This window comes from Loxodonta africana, chromosome 10 (assembly GCF_030014295.1).
Source record: "Loxodonta africana isolate mLoxAfr1 chromosome 10, mLoxAfr1.hap2, whole genome shotgun sequence".
Taxonomy (NCBI): Eukaryota; Metazoa; Chordata; class Mammalia; order Proboscidea; family Elephantidae; genus Loxodonta; species Loxodonta africana.
In genome coordinates, this window is record NC_087351.1 from 88140836 (window position 1) to 88167472 (window position 26637).

Consider the following 26637-nt stretch of genomic DNA (forward strand, 5'->3'; position numbering starts at 1 on the left):
ATGGGGCCCGGGAACAGGAAGGCAAAGGGTTCCCATTGGGCTCTTTTCTTAATGTCAGACTGGAAGGAATCCCTGTGAGTGACGTTCTTCTGTCCTACACACTGTTTAAGGTGCTTTTCTCCCTCGGTTTTGCTTTTTGACTAGTTTTCCCCAAGGAGCCTGATCCTTCCCCCACCCTCTGTCATGAATAACCAAAAGAGTCACAGAACTCAACAAATTGAGTGAAGGAAGCTTAAGGAAAATATTAAAACAGGAAGAAAAGTGTTTGATGTACTTTTAATATAAAATGTGGAAAAAATAGAAAAAGGGGAACGGGGGTTGGGGAAAAGAGGGAGGAGGAGATTATCCTCAGTAATGGGAACCAAATGTTGGCGGGGAAAGCTGCAGCATTCTCGCACTCTTCCTGTAAACCCAGCGGCCTTTCAAAGTGATAATAACGAGAGCCAGTAGCAGAAGGCAGGCCTTAACCCTTCCGTGCACCTGGGCAGCCCTTTCCAGTTGTTTCAGAGGCAGTGCCCACTTTGACGGAGTCCTGGTGCATGGAGAATTCCTGTGCCCCTCTTGTGGCGATGGCAAAAAGGCCAATGGAGGCAAATAGCAGAACAATAAGGAAACACCTGCTTGCTAAAACTCCTCACAGTATGCCTAACCTCTTCTGAGTTAGTCTTTAAAATTGGAAATTGAGCAGCCTGCTTGGCCAGTAGCATACCAGGATTGAGTGGTGGTATCTTCTCCCTTTGCTGACTAAAGGGGAACTTGACAGAAGATGAGCCCCCCCATGTGACAGGTAGGCAGTCTCTGTCCATCAGTAGTAATCCCACTACGTGACAGCCCTCCAGCGTGAGGTTCTCTTAGATGCGTGTGTGGAAGTTTGAGTGCTCATCTGGAGGCTTGGGTCCTCGTTTCTCTTGGAGGCTCACTCTTGACACTAGTACTGAGATGCAAAGACTGCTGGGAGCTGAGGGGTGCTCCCTGACCTTTTGACTCCAAGTCACCAAAGACAGGCCTCTGCCTCTTGGCCGTAGCCATTTGTCCAAGGATGAGGAATGAAAGGGGACATGAAGTGAAGTTTCTGATTCAGCTAGCCCTTCACTTCCCTCTAGATTTAAACTTTGTTCAGGCTCTTTTAAATGCCTATCTTGCATGAGAAAGAAAAGAAGCCTTACTCTTTGGGTCAAATATTTACCATTTCAGAGAGGCAGCCCCAGAGTGTAGAGCCGTGGTCACGCCGGGCAGGCAGCACTGCCAAGCTGTGAACACTCAGGCGCTGCGGTAAGTTGGACAGGCTACTTATGGTAACCTCTCTGGGCATCCGTTGCCTCATCTGTAACTTGAGGACAACATTAGTATCTGCCTTCTTGGATCATCAAGAGGTGTAAGTGAGGTAAAGCATGGGAAACATTTAGCACAGTGCCTGGCATCTACTCTTCTTTGCCTTCATTTTCCTCCTTGTATTGTCCACAGCTAAAACTGAAGCATCTCTTTTGTTTGAAATGTTTTTAAAAATCATCTTTGGATGATTTTATAACTTTACATTTAAGACTGTAATCCATTTTGAGTTAATTTTTGTATGAGTGTCAGGTTTAGGTTTAGGTTTAGGTCGAGGCACATTTTTTTGCCTGTGAACGTGCTTCAGCACCATTTGTTAAAAAGGCTATCCCTCTTCCATTGTATTAGTTTTGTAGTTCGTCAGAAATCAGTTGACTATGTTTGTGTGGGTTTTTGGATGGTTTTGGTACTCTAAAACAAAGTCCTATAGTGATAATAGGAAATCTGGCAAGGGTGCTTTTAGGTTCTAATTTTCTGTTCTTCATTGTGACTTTGGTGTCACACAGAGCTAGTCAAAAACAGCTCTGGTTTACACTGTGTGTGAACTGCCAGAAGTTATTTAACCTCTCTAAGCCTCAGTGTTCTCATCTGTAAAATAGAGTTGTAATAATAATGCCTGCCCCAACAGGCTATTGTTTTGAAGGCTAACCAAGTTAGGACATTTATAAAGGGCTTAGCTCAGAGTTAGCATTTAGAAAGCCCTCCTGCTAATGGTGTTGGTGTGGTGGTGGTGGTGAGACCTGGCTGTCTCCCTGCCTAGCCACCTAAGAGCTACACTCACTTTCGCCTTCCCCAAACCTTAACTTTTTTTTAGCTGTTTCATTGCAGCTTCATTGTGAGCTCATGAGTGATTCCATTTAAAGCTGCTGTACTGTGCTTTGCTTAGATGGCAGTTTTGGCTAGTAACATCTCTATTTCTGATAATGTGACGGATCTGTGCTTTACCGGCTTTAATTAGAGTCTCCCTCCTCCCTCCCCCTTCACCACATAGTGGTACTGGATTCCTATTATTCCCTGCTCTTTTATATGCAATTCCTTCCGCCTGGAATTTCCTTTCCTGTGAACAGATTTCTGGTCATCTCTTTTGAGATCCAAATTACATGTCATCTTCACTTTCAAGCTTTCCTTGATTTCCTCCATAGTAAGTTGCTCCCTTATCTTGTTTTCTAAAAGTAGGATCCTGTTCCCAGTACAGTGGCATGCAGAGTTTGAAAAGAAGCAGGAGTTTTTGTTTTTGTTTCAGTGTAGCATTAAAAAAAAAAAAGGATATATATTCTTTAAATACATAAATAAGATGTGTCCATACCTGTTGGTGTTAATATTAAATGATAAAAGCAGGATAGTATAATCATAATGTGTTACATCAAGATTGGAATGAAACATGGCAGAGTACTCCCTGTGGTTGCAGAATGGGATTATGGATGACTTTTTTCTTCTTTCTTATACTTTCCAGTAGTTACACATTTCCAGAGTCAGTCTGTATTGATTTTTATATAATTTAAAGTACCCTAAAATTTCTTATTAATTCAGAAGTATTTTCTCCCTTTTTTTTTTTTTTCTGAAAACGGTAAAATTTGATTCTGCCATTTGTTAAACAGAGCAACACAAGGGCAGGAAGGAAAAAGGAGAGTAACATTCATTCAGTACCTAGTTCATGGCAAGTCCTGTGCTTTCTGGGACCTATCCTATTTACTCCTGAAAACGTGGCTGGGCATGGGCATTGTTATCCTCACATAAATATGATGAGCTAGCCTTGGAGACGTTAGCATTTGTCAGTGGTCACATACCTAGTACTTGATGGCACAAGTGTTTGAGTCCAGGTCTTTCTTATGTGAAAGCTCATGCTCTTTTCACTACTTTAACTGACCTACTTTTAAGGAGAGGAAAATCAATACCAGCCTTTTCACAGTGCAATCCCAGGCCAGTTTAGACGTATTAATGATGAAAGTGTCCAAAGGAGAGGTGGAAATATTTCCAAAAATAAACTGATTATCACTGCTGGAATATAAGAAACATAACTTTCTGTAAACAAAAGTGAAGAAAAATTTAGTAGCTGGGACAGTATAATTCGGTGTTACAAGTCTCTTGACCGAAGTCTATGGATCTGTACAACCTTTCACTTTTGCCAGACACCAATGTCATAGAGCACTTACTGATGAAGGTCAAAGACTACATACAGCCTTCAGTATGGATTACATCTGAACGTGTAGAAAGCAAAAATTCTCACAACTGGACTGATAGAAACATCATGATAAATGAAGAAGAAATTGAAGTTGTCAGCAATTTCATTCTACTTGGATCAACAATCAGTGTCCATGAAAACAGCAGTTAAAAAATGAAACAACATATCATATTGGGAAAATCTGCTGCAAAAGACATCACTTTGATGACTAAGGTGAGTCTGACCCAAGCCATGGTGTTTTCAGTTGCTTCATATGCATGTGAAAGTTGGATAATGAAAAAGCAAGAGAATCAGTGCTCTCAGCCATGATGCTGATGAAGAATCCTGAATATACCGTAGACTGCCAAAAGAACAAACAAAGCAATCTCAGAAGAAATACAACCAGAATGTTTCTTAGACTAGAGGATGGTGAGATTTCGGCTCATCACTAGAAAAGGAATCATGTTTGGTAAAGTAGATGACCAACAAAAACAAGGGAGACCCCCACTAAAATGGATCGACGCAATAGCCTCAACAGTGAACCCAAATATACCAACGATCATGAAGAAGGCACAGGACTGGGCAGCATTTCATTCTGTTACACATAAAAAAAAAAAAAAAAAAAGGTCGCCATAATTCAGAGCAGACTCGACAGCAACGAACACCACCAGTGTCATAGCAAGTTTTTGTCTATGGGCAGGAAACATCAATAACCTAAAGAAGTTAACTATAAGAACATGGTTTGTGTAATTTGGATTAAATTTCTACTTGCTTTGTGCCTTCGTCATCTAGTGCTGCTATAACAGAAATACCACAAGCAGTTGGCTTCAACAAAGAGAGGTTTATTTTCTCACAGTCTAGTAGGTGACAAATTCAGGGCATTAGCTCAAGGGCAAGGCTTTCTCTCTCTGTCGGCTCTGGAGGAAGGTCCTTGTCCTCAATCTTCCCTTTGTCAAGGAGCTTCTCAGGCACAGGGACCCAGTATTCAAAGGATGCGCCCTGCTCCTCGTGCTGTTTTCTTGGTGGTATGAGGTCCCCAACAGTCTGTTTGCTTCTCTTTCCTTTTATCTCTTACGAGATAAAAGGTGGTGCAGGCCACACCCCAGGGAAACTCCGTTTACTTTGGATCAGGGAAGTGACCTGAGTGGGGGTGGTGTTACAACCCCACCCTAATTCTCATAACATAAAATGACAATCACAAAATGGAGAACAGCCACACAATACTGGGAATCATGGTGTAACCAAGATGACATATGTTTTTGGGGGGACACAATCCAATCCATGACACTTTGTATGCTGATTCTTCTGGATATAACTTGATTTCTTTCACGAGTTCAAACCAGAGGATCGGGCAGATTAGAATGGCTGCTTTAGATGGTGAGGGAAAGCTTGTTACTCTAGGGGATGGAAATTGTGGATCATTTGGTCCTGTTGTTCCTTAGAATGCCCTGATGGCACAAATGCTGGTCACGGTGTTATATAAATATGATCTGTCATTTTAGGTGTGGCTTAACAAATACATCCTTTAACAGCTGTGGTACTTAAGCAAGGGAACCACGACCTGAAAAGGCTGTAAAGAGGAAGAAGAGATAGTGAAAGATGCCCCTTTTAGTCTCTGGGACATTTATGCGATCAGTGTGTGGGAAATCCGGCCATAAGACAGACATAGGGATGAATCATGCATTTCTTCATCAGCAGTATAATGTCTGAACTCAGAGCTCTAGAGGTAAAGAATTAGGTTAAATTCCACCCCTAAAATACAAATTCTGATCCCTTTTTTAATCACGTCGATACCAAAACTGATTACCTTCTTTCTACCAAGAGGGCACAGTTTAACATATAGGAATATGGACTGCCTGTTGATTTGTGAGCAATTGGGGTTACCGCTCATCCAACCTCAAAAATAAGATCGTAAGTGTGATATAGTATTAACACTTAGGCTTATGATATGCTGGACACTAAATGCTTTATGTTCCTGAACTCGTTATGAAGTGAGCATTAAGCTAACTTTTACTATGTACCAGCCAGCAACTGTTTTACATGTATTATATGTATTAACTGATTTAGTGCTCACAGCGACCCTATGAGGTGATGTTGCTGTTTGGTGCTGTCGAGTTGGTTCCACTCATAGTGACTCCACGCACACCGGAATGAAACGTTGCCCGATCCTGTGCCATTGTCACAATTGTTGATTTATTTAAGCCCGTTGTTGCAGCCACTGTGTCAGTTCATCTTGTTGAGGGCCTTCTTCTTTTTCGCTGGCCCTCTACCAAGCATGATGTCCTTCTCCAGGCACTGATCTCTCCTGATAATATGTCCAAAGTAAGTGAGACAAAGTTTCACCATCCTTTTTAAGGAGCATCCTGGCTGTACTTCTTCCAAGACAAACCTATTCATTCTTCTGGCTGTCCGTGGTATATTCAGTGTTCTTCCCCAACACAGTAATTCAAATGCATCAATTCTGCTTCAGTCTTCCTTGTTCATTGTCCAGCTTTTGCGTGCATATGAGGTGACTGAAAATAACATGGCTTGGGTCAGTTGCCCCTTAGTCCTCAAAGTGACATCTTTGGTTTTTAACACTTTCAGAAGGTCTTTTGCAGCACATTTACCCAGTGCAACACGTCGTTTCATTTCTTGACTTCTGCTTCCATAGGTGTTGATTGTAGATCCAAGTAAAATGAAATCCTTGACAACTTCAATATTTTCTCCGTTTATTGTGATATTGCTTATTGGTCCAGTTTTGAGAGTTTTTGTTTTCTTTATGTTGAGATATAATCCAGCATAAAGTATTTACCGTATGAGGTAAGTACTATTATTATCCCCATTTTACAGGTGAAGAAACTAAAACAAGAAATTAAGCAACTTGCCCAAGATGACAGAATTGGTGAATCAGCTAGGCTTTGAACCTGAGCAACGCAGTTGCAGAATCCATGCTCTTAACCACTCTGCCAGTGATTCTCAGCAGTGAGCATCGGAATCACCTGAAGGCTTGTTAAAATACAAAGTACTGGGTCCCACACCAGGGTTTCTTATTCCAGGAGGTCTGGGGTGGGGATCCATTGTTTGCATTATTAACAAGTTCCCAGGTGATGCTGATGCTGCTGGTCCAGGGGGCACACTTTGAGAACCACTGCCCTGTGCTGTGCTGTCTCTCCTAGGATAGAAATGAATTGGTAGTCAGCCCAGGCAGCTGAGGACCAGGATAAGGAGTTTCAATGGTCTGACCTATCAGACGCAGGTACCTGTGTTTCCTGCCAGCTGTGATCTTGGAATAGCCTCTCCAGTTAGTCTCCAGACAGCAAATTTCAGTAGACTTGTCTTCACGTAACAAAAACATGTGCCATTGTAGCTATACCATAGACCTGATGAATAAGAGGCCAGATCCTAGTATGATGAAGAATTTTTCCATAGATTGTATATTGATGCAGCTTGGGAATGGCCTTCCAGAACCAGTCCATATATTACTACAGTAAGAACAAGTTTGATCAGTAATATGCATTTTATAATTTCCCCTCTAACCTTATTGCCTTTTTTTTAAAAAAAGCTTTTTTTTTGTTATGATTTCCCAGTATTTTCCTTATTTTATAAAAACTTCTTTACAAAGAAAAAGGACAGGTGGAGAAGGTTAAAAGTGGGGGGGCGGGGAGAGTGGGGTTTTTGGAGTTGTCTCCTATTTTCCTTGGCCATTTGAAGAAAGGGAGCAGAGACAGGGCACTGAAGCCAGAGAAGCTGTAGACTAACTGCTCCAAGTTGCCTGCTGTTTTGCTTCCTAGGGAAAAGAGGAGAGATGAAGGGAGCCCAATCAATGTGATTGGGTAGAAATCCCAAATTTGTGGCATTTTAAGCTTTTTGTGTGCACCGGATTTGAACCCGGCAACAATTCATTGTAGAAGTTCTGGGAAACTGGCATGTCAGCTGCCCTAGACAATCTGCACAGTAACTTTCACTTTAAAAACTTTCCTTGGCTTGTTTTTGTAGGCTGTGAAAGCTAGGTGATGGCGGTCCAGTTTTACAAGGACTATCTGTGGCTGCAGTGTACCTGCATTGTTGTCACAAAGTCATCAGGCTTTCGCCTTTATTTGATAAAAATCCTGCTGAGCTGGACTCAGTCTTCAGTGCTGAATGAACTGGTGTCAGGGAGTTCTCCTTTGGCTTTCTTAAAGGTCACTCTTTGCTCACTTCTTTTTTTAGTGAGTTCACAGCTACATTTTTCGGGCTTCATGTGGTATGCTTGTTATGCCAAAGTAAAGAGCTGGATCAAAGACATTTCTTGCTAAAAAGGCTAAGGATCAATCTGTCTTTTCAAATCCAGACTGCTAATAGATAAAGGACCAAGGAGTCTCCATCTACATAACTGGCGGACACTGAGTTGCCTTCTAGAATAGTGCTGTGAACTTAACCTTTTGAAAGGTTTGGTTTTATATCCAGCTTTGCGTTCCATAAAGCTTACCCCCAGAGTCTCTGCCAGATGTACTAAGAAATCCAACTTTGTCCTTATTTCCTCTTCCCAGGGATCGTTCCATCAATCATGGAGTGGTAGGGGTGTGGAGACGGCAGAGGTCTGGTTCACATTCTTTATCCATCGTCACGTCCAGCTGGCTGGGTCTCACTGTACTTTTAAAGGATAGGCATATCAGCTCTTAGCTTTTTGACATGATTCCTCAGTATGTTCTTCCTAAATTTATGTCATTATCACATAGTATTTAATAAAATCAAAGTGAAGTGAGCCAAAGTATCCCCCCAGACATCTTCCAGCCATCATTACTACTGTTTTTTTTTTTTTCCTTTATCTCTGCTTACTGAATGAATAATCAGAAACCTCCCCTCTGACTTTTTGCAATTCTGTGTTTCAAATTAGTTGTCTTATTTCGATCCTGCTCACGTTCTTAGTTTCTTTTTTGTCTTGCATCATATTTGTGTGTGTCTACTGATTTTGAGCCATCTTCTTTCAGTTTGTTGTCCTGCTTCCTCCTTTAGCTTTTCTATTAAGATGTGCGGTAAAATGTAGGTGGTATATATATTTTTGGTGAGGTGCCAATTAATATACAGTCTCCATATTAGGTTCTTAGTTTTCAGGGCACATCTGTGTCCTATCCAAACCTTGAATTCATCACAGAAAATGAAACGTACAAGAAGTCAAGCTATTAAATCAATCTTATTTTCCCTATTTAATAATTGAATTACTGTGTCCAAAGAGAAGCAGTTCTGATTACTAATTCATGATTTATAGTTCCTGTGCTCGTGGTTGTGATTCAGTGTATGCATGAGCGTGCAAAGGAGGAGCTCGTACACTGGGAAAGGAAAGGAAGAGACGGGTAGATGTCGAATATATAAACTGGTAATTTAGATGTCCATTTCAAGCCAAAATCAAACCGATTAGCAAACTAATGATTTGGCAGCCCATAGAGAAGGGAAGGTAATGACTAAAGCCCAGCATTGATTCATGAAAAAATAAGCCATGCTAGGCTAACCTTATTTCCCGTCATGGTAGAATTACTTTAGGAAGAGACGATCAGGGACTGTAAAAGAATTACTGTAACTGGGTTTTGGCTAGGCATAATGAAATCTTGTGAGCACCAAGGACAAATGTGAACAGGATAGTACTATCATTAACAATATGTGGTAATGAAACGAGCAACTGAACCCAAACAGTGAATCAGTGTAGGTTTGATATTAAGTCTCTGGGGCTCTGTCCTTGGCTCACTAGTTTGCCATTTTTCTCAATGAGTCCATTTTATCCACTCATTTTTATTAGGTACCTACTATGTGCATACTAATCCCGTGAAGTATCGTGGAATAGTGAATACCTTGGATGACAATCAGAAGCCACAATGATTGAAATAGACTGAAACGATAAACCTAATTCAGTAGAATCTAATAAGGAAAAACACAAAGCTCTCACATAGTTTCAAAAACTCAACTCTCCAAGTGTGATGTGGAAAGAGGCAAATGTGAAGAAGGCTTCTAAAAGTCGTAGTTGTGTTTTAGTGTAATAAATGTTGACAGTGAAATAAGAACTGCCAAAAACCAGTACTGTCATATGGAAGATGTTCACATCATCTTGCTAGATAAAAAAAGCAGACCATGCAGCAGGTGGTACAGAATCACTCTGTATGAAGGAAATACACACAGAGGAAGAATATACATCAAAATGTTGACAAAATGCTTGTAGTAGCAGTCTTCAGTTATTGGATTGTAGATGATTTTTGCTATTTGCCTTTCTCTCTTTTTGTCTTTCTTGGTCTGTGGCATTGAGAATAGATTGCTTTTGAACCTTAACAAAAATTGCTTTTGTTTCATTTATAAAGACGAGAGGGGATATAGTCCCTGACGGTAACTTAGGGAAGCCCTGGTGGCATAATGGTTAAGAGTTTGGCTGCTAACCAAAAGGTCGGCAGTTCAAATCCACCAGCCACTCCTTGGAAACCCCTGGGGCAGTTCTGCTCTGTCCTATAGGGTAGCTATAAGTCGGAACTGACTCGACAGCAACGGGTTTTAGGTTTGGTAGCATAGGTTTAGAGTGGAGGTGGGGTGTGGACTGTGGTAATTCCTCTCATTCCTCAGGGCTCACATCCACTGCACGAATAATTGCCCCCGTCCGTGGTAATGAGCACTGTTGGTAATTCCCACACATTTTCCCACAGGAGCCCATGCTTGGTCCCTGACTGGAGCAGCAAGCCCCTCTTGGGGCCCATCTCTGGTGGGTGAGACTGGCAAGTGAACTTGGGTTCCCTACTCACATACCCTGAGTGACTCTGGGCTCCTTTTTTGGATCCACTAGCTTGGCTCCCCTCATGTATCATTCACAGGGACACAGCATTTAGTAAGGGGATTATAAGTACTACTTTGCCCCTCTTTTTGCTGAGAAGTGATAGAATCCCTCACGCCTATGCCTTAGTGTCCTTACTGTCCTATGAAGCATGAGATGCAGGCATTTTCCCCAAAAGTTTGGATTCACCTTCCATGGGAAGAAGCTTAATAGCAGTTAACAGTTCTTGGACATTTGTTATGTTTGCCAGACATTGTGCTAAAACCTTTACGCAGATTATAACATTTAGTTCTTAGATCCACCCAATGAGAGGTGGGACTGATTTTTATTCCCATTTCACAGCTGAAGCACCCAAGCCATAGAGAGGGGTTAAGTGTGTTGTTTTAGTGGCAGAGCCAGGATTTGAACCTAGCAGTCTTGCTGTAGAGCCCAGCTCCTGGCCACTAAGCAGATTACCTCTTTTCCTAGGGTACTCGAGTTTGGAACCTGTGATAGGGCTCAGGCCACAGAGCTTCTACTCTGCCTCCAGAGTTTTTTCACTAACTCAGTTCTTACACTGGTTTTGATTTCTTTCCGGCTCCCAAATTTTGTATTTCTTTTTTGCCTTCTTTCTTAGATTATTTCTTTAATCCTTTCTAAGAGCCTTTCATCCTGTCAAATAAACAAAATTTTTTAAAGTTTTTAAACACTTCTACCCTGTTCGCAAGCGGGAAGATCAGCTGGAATTTATGATTTCATATACTTCTGTGCTTTTGACCCAGCGTATAGGTCATCAAAAGTTCACAGTTTCTCTAGATTATTTCTGAGCGTTGTGGCATCTCTAATACCAGCTCTATTGTACTTCAGTTCTTTGTGCAGAAGAACCATCTCAGTTGATAGCTCCGTAGATTCCAAACAGAAAAAGGTAAAAGACTGTAGTCTTATTTCAAGGAGAAAACTCAAAGGTAAAAATAAAAATTAGTTTCTTTAGTTTCTATATTTTCTAGAGATTGTTTTAAAATTGTACACCAACACAGAAATTCTCAAAGGCACCTGTCACCCTTAGCGTAAAATCTCTTAGGTCCATCTAACTCATTTCTCTTAAATAATTTTAGGTACAGATTGCATTTGGCTAGCTGTCACTGTTCCTAAGACTTCCTAGTAGACAGTTTCATTATTATGTGTTAAATTTATATCTAAATGCAATTTGACTTTTATTTTCTTACCAATGAAAGAAGTTCTTATTTATTCATTGAATGCCTTCTGGAAACAGGCAAATGTTTTGCTTCATGGAGCCTATACTATGCAATTTAAATGCCAGTCTCAACTGTCACTGACCCACTGACTCTCTTCTAATTGCATATGGCTTTTAATTTCATAATATCTCTTCAGGCCCAGCTTTTCAGAGGCAACATTTACCATCGTTCATGTCCCTCAGGCTGCATTCCTTTCACTTCTTCAAACCGTCATGCCTGGTATTTGATCCTTCAGGGACTAATACGATTTTCATCACTCTCATTATCAAATAGGCCAGTTCCCCTTGCCTCTCTGCCTAGCACTGTTCCTCCTAGGTTTTCAGTCTATATTCAAATGCCACCTCTTCCAAAGTCCTGCCAATTCCCAATTTCCCACCTCCTCATTTTCCCTAGGGTCTCACCTACTAAACAAATGTACACCCTCCAGATTGTGAATTCTCTGAAGGCAGGAGCTGTGTGTTACTCTTCTTGGTGGTCCCCAACCACCTAGAAACAAACGGTGCCTTATATGGAACAGTGCCCAATAAATGTGGTTTGAATTGCACTGAAATGAAATAACTACTTATGCATAGCTCTTCACATATGGTCCCAGTGTTGTAAAGTACATGAAGATAAAAAGAAGTTAAATCGAAAAACCAAACCCACTGCTATTGAGTCGATCCCAACTCATAGCGACCCTATAGGACAGAGTAGAACTGCCCCATAGAGTTTCCAAGGAGCACCTGGTGGATTTGAACTGCAGACCTTTTGGTTAGCAGACATACTTCTCAGCCACAGCACCACCAGGGTTTCCAACATATACACAGAACAGACGATAATAATAATTAGGTTTTTAGTAGAAGACTTTTGGGTAGTAGAAGATAAAATGCTGTAACTCTCTATTTGCTTGTCATGTTATTTAGGTATAATTTACATACAATAAATTGTATATATCTTAAGTATTCAATTTGATGAGTTTTGATAATTTTTTTACCCATGGAATCACCACTCAGTGCAAGGTATAGAACATTTCCATCACACTCCAAAATTCTTTTTTATCCCTTCCCAGTAAATGCTGTCCCTCCCCCCAGTAATCACTATTTTGACTTCTTTCCTCATAGATTAATTTTTCTTCTTTTATTATTACTGTAAAATATGAATCATAGATTAGTTTTTACTATTCTTGGATGTCATATAAATGGACTTATACAGTAATCATTCTTTTGTGTCTGGCTCTTTTCATTCAACACAGTATTTTTGAGATTGATCTATGTCATCGCTCCTGTCAGTAGTTCCTTTCTATTTATTACTGAGTAGTATCCCATTGCATGAATATACTGCAATTTGCCCGTTTTCCTACTGATGGACATTAGGATTGGTTCCAAATTTTTACTACTATGAATGCGACTTCAGTGAAAATTCTTCTACAACATTTTTTGTGGTCCTGTGTTTTCATTTCCTTTAAGTAAATACCTAGGAGTGGAATTGTCGGGGCATGTAAGTGTACGTTTAACTTTATAAGAAATTGTCGAGTAATTTTCTGAAATTATTTTATCACTTTACACTCTTACTAGCAATATCTGGGAGTTCTAGTTTTCAATATGCTGTCCAACATTTGGTGTTTTCCTGTGTTTAACTTTAGTTATTTGAGTAGATGTAAAATGAAATTTGAATTTCCCTGATGGCTACTGATACTGAGAATTTTTCATATGTTTATTGAATGTTCATTCTGTTCTGTCATAAAGTGTCCAAATCTTTTGCACATTTTTAAATCAGGCTGTCATTTTGTTGTTGAAATCAACAATGAACAATAGAACTCCTTTATGTATCATTGATAGGAATCTTTTGTCACATATATGTGTTAAAAATATTTTCCCCCAGGGCATGACTTGGTTATTCATTTTTTTAATGATGTCTTTTGATGAGCAAAAGTGTTTAATTTTAATAAACTCAGTTTATCCATTTTTTTTGTCTTATGACTAGGGCTTTTTGTGTTCTGCCTAAGAAATCTTTGCCTAACACAAGGTTATGAAAATGTTCTCATATTTTCATTAAACAGCTTTATTGTACTAGCTTTAGGTTTAGGGGGCTGTGTTCAGTGGTGTAGGGAGTGAAGTAATGAAAATTTTTGTTTTTATCTTTAATTTTCAGCAGCTAGACTCTAATGTACCTGAGTATGGATTTCTTTGTTTTTGTCCTTACTAGGATTTGCTGAGCTACTTGAATCTGTAGGTTAACGTCTATCATCAGCTTTGGAAATTCTAGACCACTGTCTTTAAATACATCTTCTGCTCCATTCCCTCGCCTCACCTTCTGGTTCTACAATTTTTGTTCTTGTGGTTAGTTGCTGTTGAGTAGACTCCAACTCATAGCAACCCTACGTACAACAGAAGGAAACACTGTCCGCTCCTGTGCCATTCTCACAGTTGTTGCTATGTTTGAACCTTCTGGTCACTCCTGATAACATGCCCAAAATACATGACATCAAGTCTCATCATCCTCACTTTTAAGGAGCATTCTGACCGTACCTCTTTCAAGACAGATGTGTTTGTTCTTCCAGCAGTCCACGGTATATTCAGTATTCTTCGTCAGCACCATAATTCAAAGGCATCAGTTCTTGTTCAGTCTTTTTTATTCATTTTCTGGCTTTCACATGCATATGAGGCAATTGAAAACACTCTGGCTTGAAACAGGTACACCTTAGTCCTCAAAGTGATCGCTTTGCTTTTTAACACATCAAAGAGGCCTTTTGCAGCAAATTTGCCCAGTGCAATACATCCTTTGATTTCTTGACTGCTGCTTCCATAGATGTTGATTATGGATCCAAATAAAATGAAATCCTTGACAGCTTCAATATTTTCTCCATTTATCATTATGTTGCTTATTGGTCCAGTTGTGAGGATTTTTGTTTTCTTTTTGTTGAGGGGTAATCCATACTGAAGGCTGTGATCTTTGATCTTCTTCAATAAGTGCATCAAATCCTCTTCATTTTCAGCAAGCAAGGTTGTCTCATCTGCATATTGCAGGTTGTTAATGAGTCTTCCTCCAATCCTGATGCCACTTTCTTCATACAGTCCAGCTTCTTGTATTATTTGCTCAGCATACAGATTGAATAAATATAGTGAAAGGCTACAACACTAACACACACCTTTCCTGATTTTAAACCATGCAGTATTCTGTTTGAATGATTGCCTTTTGGTGTATGTACAGGTTCCTCATGAGCACAATTGTTCTGAAATTGCCATTCTTTGTAACATTATCCATAATTTGTTATGATCCACACAATCAAATGCCTTTGCATAGTTAATAAAACAGGTAAACATCTTTCTGGTATTCTCTGCTTTCAGCCAAGATCCATCTGACATCACCGATGATATCTCTGGTTCCACATTCTCCTCTGAATCCAGCATGAATTTCTGGCGGTTTCTTGTCGATGTACTGCTGCAACCATTTTTGAATGATCTTCAGCAAAATTTTACTTGTGTGTGATAATAATATTGTTGGATAATTTTTGCATTCTGTTGCATCACCTTTCTTTGGAATGGGCACAAACATGGATCTTTTCCAGTTGGTTGGCCAGATAGCTGTCTTCCAAATTTCTTGACATAGACAAGTGAGCACCTCCAGCACTGCATCCATTTATTGAAGCATCTCAGTTGATATTCCATCAATTCCTGGAGCTTTGTTTTTCACCAGTGCCTTCAGTGCAGCTTGGATTTCTTCCTTCAGTAACATCAGTTCGTGATTGTATGCTGCCTCCAGAAATGGTTGAATGTCAGCCAGTTCTTTTTGGTACAGTGACTCTGTGTGTTCCTTCCATCTTCTTTTGGTGCTTCCTGCATTGTTCAATATTTATAGAGTCCTTCATAATTGTAACTTTTTGGATTTTTTCTTCAGTTTTTTTCAGCTTGAGAAATGCCAAGTGTGTTCTTCCTTTTTGGTTTTCTAACACCAGATCTTTGCACATTTCGTTATAATACTTTACTTTTTCTTGAGCTGCCCTTTGAAATCTTCTGTTCAGCTCTCTTACTTCATCATTTTTTCTGTTTACTTTAGCTCCTCTGCATTCAAGAGTAAGTTTCAGAATCTTTGGACATCCATTTTGATCTTTTCTTTCTTTCTTGTCATTTTAATGAACTTCTACTTCTTCAAGTATGATGTCCCTGATATCATCCCACAGTTTGGCTGGTCTTCAGTCATTAGTGTTCAGTGCATCCAATCTATGCTTAAGGTGGTCTCTGAAGTCAGGTGGGATGCACTCAAGGTCATACTTTGGCTCTTGTGGACTTCTTTTAATTTTCTTCAGCTTCAGGTTGAACTTGCATGTGAGCAATTGATGGTGTGCTCTGTAGTCAGCTCCTGGCCCTGTTCTGACTGATGATATTCAGCTTCACTGTCAGCTCTTTCCACAGATGTCACTGATTTGGTTCCTGAGTGTTCCATCCAGTGAAGTCCACCTGGATGGTCATTGTTTATGTTTTTGAAAAAATGTGTTTGCAGTGAATAAGTCATTGGTCTTGCAAAATTTTATCATGCATCTCTGGTGTTGTTTCTATCACCAAGGCCATGTTTTCTAGCTATCGATCCTCCTTCGTTTCCAACTTTTGCATTCCAATCGCTAGTAATAATCAATGCATTTTGATTGCGTGTTTGATCAATTTCAGACTGCAGAAGTTTGTAAAAATCTTAATTTCTTCATCTTTGGCCTTCATGGTTGGTATGTAAATTTGAATAATAGTCATAGTCACTGGTCTTCTTTGTATGCGTATGGATATTATCCTATCACTGAGAACATTGTACTTCAGAATAGATCTTGAAATGTTCTTCTTGACGCTATTGCTCTTCTATTTGTCATTCCTGGCATAGCAGACCATGTGATTGTCCAGTTCATGATGGCCAATACCAGTCCATTTCAGCCCACTAATGGCTAGGATATTGATCTTCAAATGTTCCATTCCATTTTTTGACTTCCAGTTTTCCTAGATTCATTCTTCGTACATTCCACATTCCGATTACTAATGAATGTGTGCAGGTGTTTCGTCTCATTTTGAGTCTTGTCACATCAGTAAATGAACATCCCAAAAGCTTGTCCCCATCCATGTCATTAAGGTTGACTCTACTTTGAGGAGGCAGCTCTTCTCCAGTTGTATTTGAATGCATTTCAACCTGACAGCTCATCTTTTGGCACTATATCAGAGAGTGTTCCACTGCTATTCATTAGGTTTTCACTGGTCAGTTTTTTTTAGAAGTAGATCACTAGGTCCTCCTTCCTAGTCTGTCTTAATCTGTAAGCTCTGCTGAAATCTGTCCACCATGGGTGACCCTTCTGGTATTTGATTTATTGGTGGGATAGCTTCCAGCATCACAGCAACACCCAAGCCATCACAGTATGACAGACTGACAGACGAGTGGTGGACTACAATTTTTTAAAAAATAGGTTAAATTCTCTCCTCTGCGGTGCCCTGTCTTCTGTTAAACACTTTGAATGAGTTCTTCATTTCTGGCCTTATATTATTTTCATTTCTAGGATTCCTGTTTCTTTATTTGTTTTTTAATAGATTTCATCTCTTTGTTGAAATTTGTCATCAGTTTATATGTGTTGCCCACCTTTTACAGTAGACTCTTTTACGTATTTATCATAGTTATTTTGAAGTTCATGCTTGGTAAGTCCAACATCTGTGCCATCTTTCAATGTCCTTCTATTGACTATTTTCTCTCATGGGTTACAATTTCTTTATTCTGCTTTTGTTTTGTAATTATTGATTGTATGCTGGACATTTTATGTAAAATCAAAGACTTAAGTAAATGATATTTACCCGCCAAAAGGATTTGCCTGTTCTTCTGTCAGGCAACTGGGTAGTGCAAACAGTTAACACATTCAGCTACTCACAGAAAGGTTGGAGGTTCGAGTCCAACAAGAGGTGCCTCAGAAGAAAGCTCTGTATATCTACTTCTGAGAAACCAGCTATTAAAAACCCTATGAAGCAGAGAACCCCTGAGGGAGCAGGAGATCAGTGGGATGCAGACCCCAAATTCTCATAAAAAGACCAGACTTAATGGTCTGACTGAGACTAGAGGAATCCCAGCAGTCATGGTCCCCAAACCTTCTGTTGGCCCAGGACAGGAACCATTCCCGAAGACAACTCATCAGACATGGAAGGGACTGGACAATGGGTTGGAGAGAGAAGGTGATGAAGAGTGAGCTACTTGTATCAGATGGACACTTGAGACTGTGTTGTCATCTCCTGTCTGGAGGGGAGATAGGAGGGTAGAGAGGGTTAGAAACTGGCAAAATTGTCACGAAAGGAGAGACTGGAAGGGCAGACTCATTAGGGGGAGAGTAAGTGGGAGTGTGGAGTAAGGTGTATATAAGCTTATATGTGACAGACTGACTTGTAAACGTTCACTTAAAGCTCAATAAAAATTATTAAAAAAAAAAAAAAAACCCTGTGAAGCACAGTTCTACTCTGACACACATGGAGCCACCATGAGCTGAGGTGAACTCAGTGTCAATGGTTTTGGTTCTCTCAGGCCGCTACTATGTATGTTTTTGAGGTGATAGGTTTGAGCCAATCTGAGTTGGGTCTGGACTTTGCTGCAGCTTTAATTGGATCCAGTTCATCACTGGCTTTTAATATTTTGAGGGCAGTATTGGGACTACCAGTAAGATTCTAGAGATCCTTTTATGCTTTACAGCCATGTGTCCAGCTTTCTGAACTGTGGGAGATCCCTACTTTTCATCCTGGATATTAGCTCTATGGGCAGCTGGGGAGTTCTCTTTTCTTTTCAATCTTGCTCCCAGCTTTTTGTGCTTTGGGAAATCTGACATGCTGCTCTGCCCCAGGCTTTGGAGGGCAGCTGCAATGCACTCAGTGAAGGCATGAAGTACATCACAGAGCAAGTTCAATCATCAGTTGTCCTCTCTCACCAGCCTGTGTGCCAGTGCTTTCACTTATTAACTCCTTAATCCTTACAACAACCCTTTGAAATAGGTATTCACATCCCCATTTTAAAAAGCAGAGGAAATCTAAGAAACTACAGCCTCTGCTGTCCTGGAGTAGCTCTACTTTCCCTGAAGTACCGTGGAAGTGGATGGCTAGTCTTCCTTGTAAAGGAGTAGTAAGGCTCTGCCCTAGAAAGCACTTCTTTCATGATCTTAATAGTGTTTCTTATCAGGCACACCATTGGCATTTCAAGCAGCACACATTTTCCTAGTGCAGGAATGTTCCTTGTATTTCTAGACATTTAGCATCCTTCAGTGCCACATACTAAATGTCAGTAATACCCTCTACTCCCAGTATTGTGACAATTGGAAGCACACCCACACATTTCCAAATACTCCCAAGAGGGGCAGGGCATCCATGTTTAGAACCCCGGTAGGTGGTAGCTTATGTTTTCCTTGGATTGGGTGGAGGAGGCTGGAGAAATGGGCTATAGAATCCTACTCCATGCATAGCCCATCACATCACTCTGCCTCGTCCCTACCTTACGCTGTGACATCACATCATTCTCTTGATGCCGACAGCATATCTTTACAGAGAGTGCAACAGCCTGCTGAGAAGGTTTTGCTTTTTTAAAGACCAATGTATTTTGCAGATTCCAAGTTCCTTAAAACCAATATCCACTTGAAAGAACAGATGCTAAGCCAGAGGGAAACATATTGCCCTTCAGTGTGTATTGTCTGGAGGTTGAGAGGTGTGTACAAGAAGGGCAGTTACGGAGAGAAATATTTAGTTGTGTGGTGCCATCATGTACCATAGAAAAGAAGGTATGTTCTAAATGGATAGGCTGTAAGAGAATGTGGTATTCAGATAAATTTGCCATATTGTTGCATATTAGCTACACACGCAGTGTCTTAGGCTGGGTTCTCTAGTGAAGCAAAACCAGTAAAGCATATTAACATTCATAGAGATTTATATCAAAGAAATGGCTCATTTGCTTGTAGAGGCTGGAAAGTCTCAAATCTGTGGATCAGCATAGAGGCTTCTTTCAAGTCACGTAGCTGCAGGGGCTGGTGAACCCAAGATTGGCAGGTTGGAGAGCAGGGCTCCTGCTCTCAGGCTGTGAAGATCAACGGATCCCAAGATCTGCAGATAAGCTGATAGCTTAAGTCCCAAGATCTGGAGGTCAGACGAACAGGAGACAGCTGCAGGATCCAGAGTGAGCAAAACAGCCAGAACTTCTGCTTATATTCAGATGCAGGCCACACCCCCAAGGAAACTCCCTTTCAACTGATTGGCTGTTCACAGCAGATTGAATCATGGGAGTGATCACATATAAACACTGAAAATCATGGCCCAGCCAAGTTGACGCACAATCTCAACCATCACGTGCAGTAAAGGCAAAATACAGCAAAGGTCACTTTGAATCAAATGTTGAACATTCTGAGCATTCCACTAGCTAACTCTCTTGGCTCTGTATGGTCTACTCTAGAAATAAACCTATTAGAAGTTATTTACGGGGAATATGTACAAATATTATATTTTGGTATTTAACAAAGAATAATATAAAAACAGTAAGTAAATTTTAGAGAGAATGATTGGATATTAGAATTTTGGAGGGGGTAGAAAATGTATTACTAGTAAAACAGAATGAATTGAGGTTCAAAAAAAATGGGATGAAATTTTGGTTAGAAATGGAAACTATTTGCTGCCATTGGATAGAATATTTAAACTTGGTCACTAGGAATCAGGGAAAACCCAAGCTGTAGTCTATAGGGCTTCCTCTGTATCAGCCGGTGTAGCATTTGCATACTACAAACCCCAAAAGCTTGTGCTTTCCTGGTAAGACACTGTGGCCTGAGTAGCACCCACTGTGTTACTCGGCAAGCAGGCTTCTCCTGGCATTCATCACATTGTCTTACACAGCTGAGCACTCTCTGCTCCCACCAGTGATGCACTGTAAAAGTTCCCGCTTCTTTGCTAAAAGCCTATACTTGCCTGAGAAACTTCCTTCTGTGATTTAGAGACTGGGCGTATATTACTGATGAGATTAAAAACAGCCTTGATAAAAGGTTATGATGTTCCAGTCTGTTTAATATGTGTGCAGTTGGAAGAACAAATCTTCTCTCATCCAGAGTCTGTATTTGTTCTTCTCTTGCCCACTGTCCTACCTCTTATACATTCACAGACCCGTTTCATGTACACGCACCTAAGAAACTGTCTATGATCATCCCGATATAAGGGGGCATAATTACAGACCCCAGTTTCTGACATGCAATAGAAGGTGTTAAAGTAAATGCCTCCTAGGAATATTTGTTATTAAAGCAGCTTTTAGAAAATAAAACCAATCCAGCTAGCCAGGAAGGGAATTCTGATATGAACTTTATGGTTATATAAGTCCTCTAATAGCTGATCACTGAGTCTAGATTGCCACTGGTGGCTAGAAACTTCTCCCATAACCAGCAAGCCAAGAGTGGGTGCAGAATTAGAGTTGATACATTTTGTTGTTGTTGTTGTTTGACCTTTGGCACAGTTATCTTAAAAATATTTAATAGTTTCATTCCAGATTCAAAGCAGTACCTGCCCTAGTGGGTATGGAAATCTCAAGGTTGTTCACCCAGGCAGTTCCTGCTTTTTCATTTGTTCATCGAAATCAGCCACTCCTGCCTTGAACTTTCTCTTTATTTATACCTGGATACCTTTCTCTGTCGTCCTCCTCCCACTCACAGCTCACTCAATTCTTTTAGCTATTCAGTGGGTTTCTTGCATGTTATCTTCAGGAGGCTGCCTTCTTCCCTCCCTCACTAATGAGAAAAGAGGTAACAGGTTCCTCTGGCTCCTTCTTCCTTAACCATGTAACTTCTGTTTTATTCCCACTAGTCACTTCACTTTGTGAATAATGTTAACATTTTATTAATATACTTAGGTACTTAATCATATTCCATCAGTGGTTGCCACATTCTCCATACCTCAGGAAGCCCCTTGAGAAAGATCATATCTTTTTAACAGAATACACATTGAAGCATTTCAAGAGGAATCACTGAAGATCAAATGTCACACTCAAAAGAATTCATAAATAAGCTCTGAGCTTTTTGGTACTATTCTCCAAGAAGATTAAGCCAAAAAAGCCCAGTGCCGTCGAGTCGATTCCGACTCATAGCGACCCTATAGGACAGAGTAGAACTGCCCCATAGAGTTTCCAAGGAGCGCCTGGCAGATTGGAACTGCCGACACTTTGGTTAGCAGCCGTAGCACTTAACCACTATGCCAAAGTATATAATTGTGCAGCTGAGCTGTGGAAGTCAAACCATGGGGCTAGATGAGCAAGGGTTGTGACATATCAAAGGTAAGATTATATGAGTAGAAAATCTTTTATCCATGGACTTCTGACTGCATTTCACAGACTTCCGTTCAACTAGATGTTTGGAAATCTCTTCGTCTGAGAGAGGTAGGGAAAGCAAAGCAGTGACCTGAAATGACCAAGCTGTGAGGGTGGTCACAGGCAGGAAAGGTGCATGGACTTCTTGACTGGGCACACATTCCACTTCACTCCCTCCCACGGTGCTCTGTTGGAGTCATCAGGACTCAGGCTATAAATAACCACATGGCCTGTGGGTGAGGACTCAGGAAGGTCTACAGAATCTCAGCCCAGGGCTGCTGCCTCTCTGCCATTGGAATGACCAGTCACTCCAAAAGGAATTTACAAAGGAGAGAATAGCCCAATGACTTAAATCACTATGACTGTTTCTCTTAAATTAGGCACTATTTCATTGGTTTAAGTCCCGTGGATGAGGGCTTGGGGTGAGGGTATTCACTAGGAGATTCTTCATAACGTTTCTTCTGTATATAATTTTCTGGTGACTGCACCTCAAAAAAAATAATAAAATAAAATAATACACCGCAGTTAAAGTCCGGAGAAGAATAACCAAAAGTGTTAAGGAGATGGAAGGACTTTCCAAGTAAGACTGTTCTTAAAAAATAAATTAAAAAAAAAAAAAGTTACTTTCCTACTGGAAAAAATGAAGTGAGGGGGGCACATAGATCCCTGAAGTTATGAAGAATTCAACTCAGATGTACACAGACATGGTTACCAGAATCTAGAATTTAAGAACTTGGGCTGGGAAGATAGTCAAGGAATTTAACAAATGCATAGAATAGGTACTGACCAGTCAAAAAGGCCACTGGCCCTTCACCTTCCTCTTGTGTATGACTGCATGTCAGCCTGATTCAGGACCCTGTTGAGGTAAATTAAGCATAATGAAAGGAGATATCTTCTCACACCAGTTACATTATCCCATGATGGGGACATAAGCTCAAATAAAATAGCTTCTAAAAAAGATTTAGATACTTCACTAATGGGTGATCAAGAAAAAACAAGAATTCTGTATAATTTACCCTTATCCTTTTGAAGTTGATATTAGAGAAGATGATTGTGCCTCTGTTTCAACCTTAAATTAGCCTACTATCCTTCATTTGAAGCGCTTTGGGTTCCTCTTGGATATCCTTGTGTAAATCACAAGGTAGGGTATCTGCTATTTCAATATTTAACATTCAGCAAATATTTATTGTGTACTGACCATGTGCCAGGCCTTATGGTAAGTGCTAGGAATAGAGTAGAGAGCAAAGCAGACCCTGTCCTTGTCTTTGAGGAGCTTACAATTTAGTAGAGGAGTCATAATTTTTCATGCAAATAGATTCATAATTCCAAACTGTGTTTAGTTCTATAAAGGAAAAAGACCTGAGATACTTGTTTCCTTTAGATTGTCCATACGACCACTCTAAGCAATCTGGTTTCTTTTCTCTTCAGGAGCCTCCAGACAGATGGCTTTGCCTGGGAGGGAGAGGTAGAGAACAATGCGTATAGCAAGGCAACAGGGGTGATCCCCCAGCACAAATATCACCCCACCGCTGGCAGCTACCAACTCCATTTTGCCCTGCAGCAACTTGAACAACAAAAACTTCAATCCCGGCAGCTTCTGGACCAGAGTCGAGCCCGGCACCAGGTAATTCAAGATATCATCCTTCTGTTGGTAGGGGGGGAAAAAAAATTAAGGTCAATGGGAAACATAGAAATAGCTTTGTTTTTCTAATGTTACCATCGCAATGCCAGCTGGGATGATTCATGGAGAGTCTATTCTCAGGAGACAACTATACTGGTGACATAGCAATGGCTCTGCTAGAAGGCGATGCTGAACCAGTGCTTGACGTTCTGTCTTTCATTTGAATGTTCCTGTACGAAATTCTCTTCTATTATAGTGTTTATCCTTTCTACTGTATGATCTTAATTCAGTAACCTCCCAGCGCGTCTAATGCCTAGGTACCTAAAAGTTAGCATTTTAAACATCTTTATTTCTAAATGCATTACTTCCTTGCCTTTATAGACTTGGTACACATAAAAAAAAAACATATGCACATATTAATTCTTTGTGGCATATAAAGATTTGCAGGAAACTTCTTGGAAGAAATTGTCGTAAGTTAGGGAGTCTTCTGGTTTGATACTTACTCAACAAATGTTTATTGAGTGCCTTTTGTGTGCTAAAGGAGCCCTGGTGGTGCAGTGGTTAAAGCCAGGGCTTCAAACTGGTTCTTCCTGGTTCAGTCATGGCTGAGGAAGTGACACCAGGACAGACTCACATTTTTAGTAGAAGTTGGGTGAACCAGGACGAGAATCAGAATGGGTAAAATTACAGGCTGAAGCCATACTGAAACTTAATCTCCTTTTTAGAAAACAAGGGCAGCATATGTGTTGCATAGTAACCAAATCTTTTGCCCCTGGAATTTTGCACAGAGTCAGGGAGAACACTGCCCTGCTCAAAAATGGTGCAGACATGTAAGACACTCCACTGGTCTCACCCCTTCAGGAACAAGGGAGAATGAAGAAAACTAAAGACACCAGGAAATATTAGTTTAAAGGACTAATGGACCACAACTACCAAGGCCTCCACCACACTGAGTCCATTACAACTAGATGGTGCCCAGCTACCACCACTGACGTCTCTGACAAAGATCACAATAGAGGGTCCTGGACAGAGCTGGAGAAAAATGTAGAACAAAATTCTAACTCACAAAAAAAGACCAGACTTACTGGCCTGACAGAGAATGGAGAAACCCTAAGAGTATGGCCCCCGGACGCCCTTTTAGCTCAGAAAGGAATTCACTCCTGAGGTTCGCCCTTCAGCCAGAGATTAGACAGGCCCATAAAACAAAGGGAGACTAAAGGGGTACAGCATCACAGTGGCAAGGACTAGAAGGCAGGAGAGGCCAGGAAAGCTGGTAATAGGGAATCCAAGATTGAAAAAGGAGAGTATTGACATATTGTGTGGTTGTTAACCAGTGTCATAAAACAATATGTGTACTAACTGTTTAATGAGAAGCCAGTTCTGTAAACTTTGATCTAAAGTACAATAAATACCAAAAAAAAAGAAAAAAAAAAATTGTGCAGACCACACCACTTTGAATGTGTGTTACTCTCCGAAGTCCTGCCAGTAATCCAGTTTCACATATTAGGCTCCTGAACAGGCACACTGTGCCTCTTCCGAGTCGCTCGTTCCAGGGCTTCAACTCATACTTTTTCCCATTCTGGTTTTGGTTCCAGATCACTCAAATTTTAGAAATTCGGGTCTGTTCCAATTTCACTTTGTCAGACATGACCAAACTGGTTCGAAGCCCTGGTTAAAGCTCTTGGCTGCTCACTGAAGGGTCAGCAGTTTGAACCCACCATCCACTCCATGGGAGAAAGATGTGGCAGTCTGCTTCCGTAAAGATTCCAGCCTTGGAAACCCTATGGGGCAATTCTACTCCATCCTATAGGGTCGCTACAAGGTCACTGTGAGTCAGAATCAACTTGACAGCAATGGATTTTTCTCGTGTCTAGTCACTGTTCTATGACAGTGACCATAAACACAAAAATCCTTGCTGTCGTGGAACTTACATGCTATTTAAATATTGATTCCCTACTCATTGTCTGTGGAGCCCCTGATGGCTTAGTGGTTAAGAGCTCGACTGCTAACCAAAAGGTTGGCGGTTCAGATCCACCAGCTGCTCCTTGGAAACCCTATGGGGCTGCTCTACCCTGTCCTATAGGGTCACTATGAGTCAGAATCAACTCTACCACAGCAGGTTTGGGTTTTTGTACTCGTTGTCTATTATGTGACAGTAACTATATATGAGGGAGCTACATAAGTATATTGGACTAGGGTATCAGCATGGCCCTAATTACCAAGAAAGAATGATTTCATAAAAAGGCCAGCCTGTAAAGAGTTAAATTTTTCTTCATGATTCAGGATTATCATTAGAATCAGTTACCATGTACCACAGTAGGGTTATTGGGCTGACTCTGTACTGATTCTGTGAGCTTCCCTGATATTTTCTTACTTGCAGAAATACCTTCTGTCAACTTAGTCTCATGTCATTTGCTTCTTTCTTTTAAAAATGTAGTACACAATATGCATTAGTTTGTGCAAAATTAATATTTATTCAGAGGCTAAGCCAGACTTTTCCAAAGTTCTTTTTCCTCTAAATAAAACAATTGCCTTTGCTTACTTACCTTTTCAGTTACTTTCCAGACACATCCTGTTGTTTCTATATAGTTCCTCACCTGATCAGCTTTATCTATGACAGTGTGCTCAGTGTATTCTATTAACTTAGTGTCACTGAGAAGTTAAAAGTGCAGGCATTTGTGAAACAGGTCTCTAGATCACATTTACTGGGGAAAAAAAAAAAAACTAGACTTCCTAATCTGGAAAGTATGGAATAGAGCATTTCATTTTGATCACCACACTGCCATGTAGAAATGTCCTCATTTAAGAAAATCTTTGTGGTAATTGAAGCTAGTTTGCATTATCACAATTGCAGATATTTATAAATGTGTATCTTTTATTTATTTATTTTTTTAATCTGTATAAACTTCTTGAAGCCTTTTAAACACCTGAACTCCCTGTTGTTCAGAGGACTTGAGAATGTCAAATTATCAGATGATAGATAATGGAGACATCACCACCTAGCCTTATTTCCCTGGTGTGCCATCTTCGGCTCTAACAAATCTAGAAAGTTAAACCAAAACAAACCAAACCCAGTGCCATCGAGCCGATTCCGACTCATAGTGACCCTATAGGACAGGGTAGAACCGCCCCATCGAGTTTCCAAGGAGCACCTGGCAGATTCGAACTGATGACCCTTTGGTTAGCAGCCGTAGTACTTAACCACTATGCCACCAGGGTTTCC

The 26637-nt window shown here is 40.5% G+C and overlaps 1 protein-coding gene across 16 annotated transcripts in view; it reads left to right on the plus strand.

Annotated features, from left to right (window-relative positions):
- The window catches only part of TTLL5 (tubulin tyrosine ligase like 5), a 333448-nt gene that overhangs the window by 214358 nt on the left and 92453 nt on the right, over positions 1-26637 (plus strand). For 15 of the 16 annotated variants that reach the window (XM_010588760.3, XM_010588761.3, XM_064292769.1 and 12 more), the window contains one exon: positions 23222-23417. In XM_010588760.3, the coding sequence (XP_010587062.1) occupies positions 23222-23417 (196 nt within the window). Of the gene's footprint in view, positions 1-23221; positions 23418-26637 lie in introns of those variants that run through there. The other variant, XM_064292772.1, reaches the window with a different exon arrangement.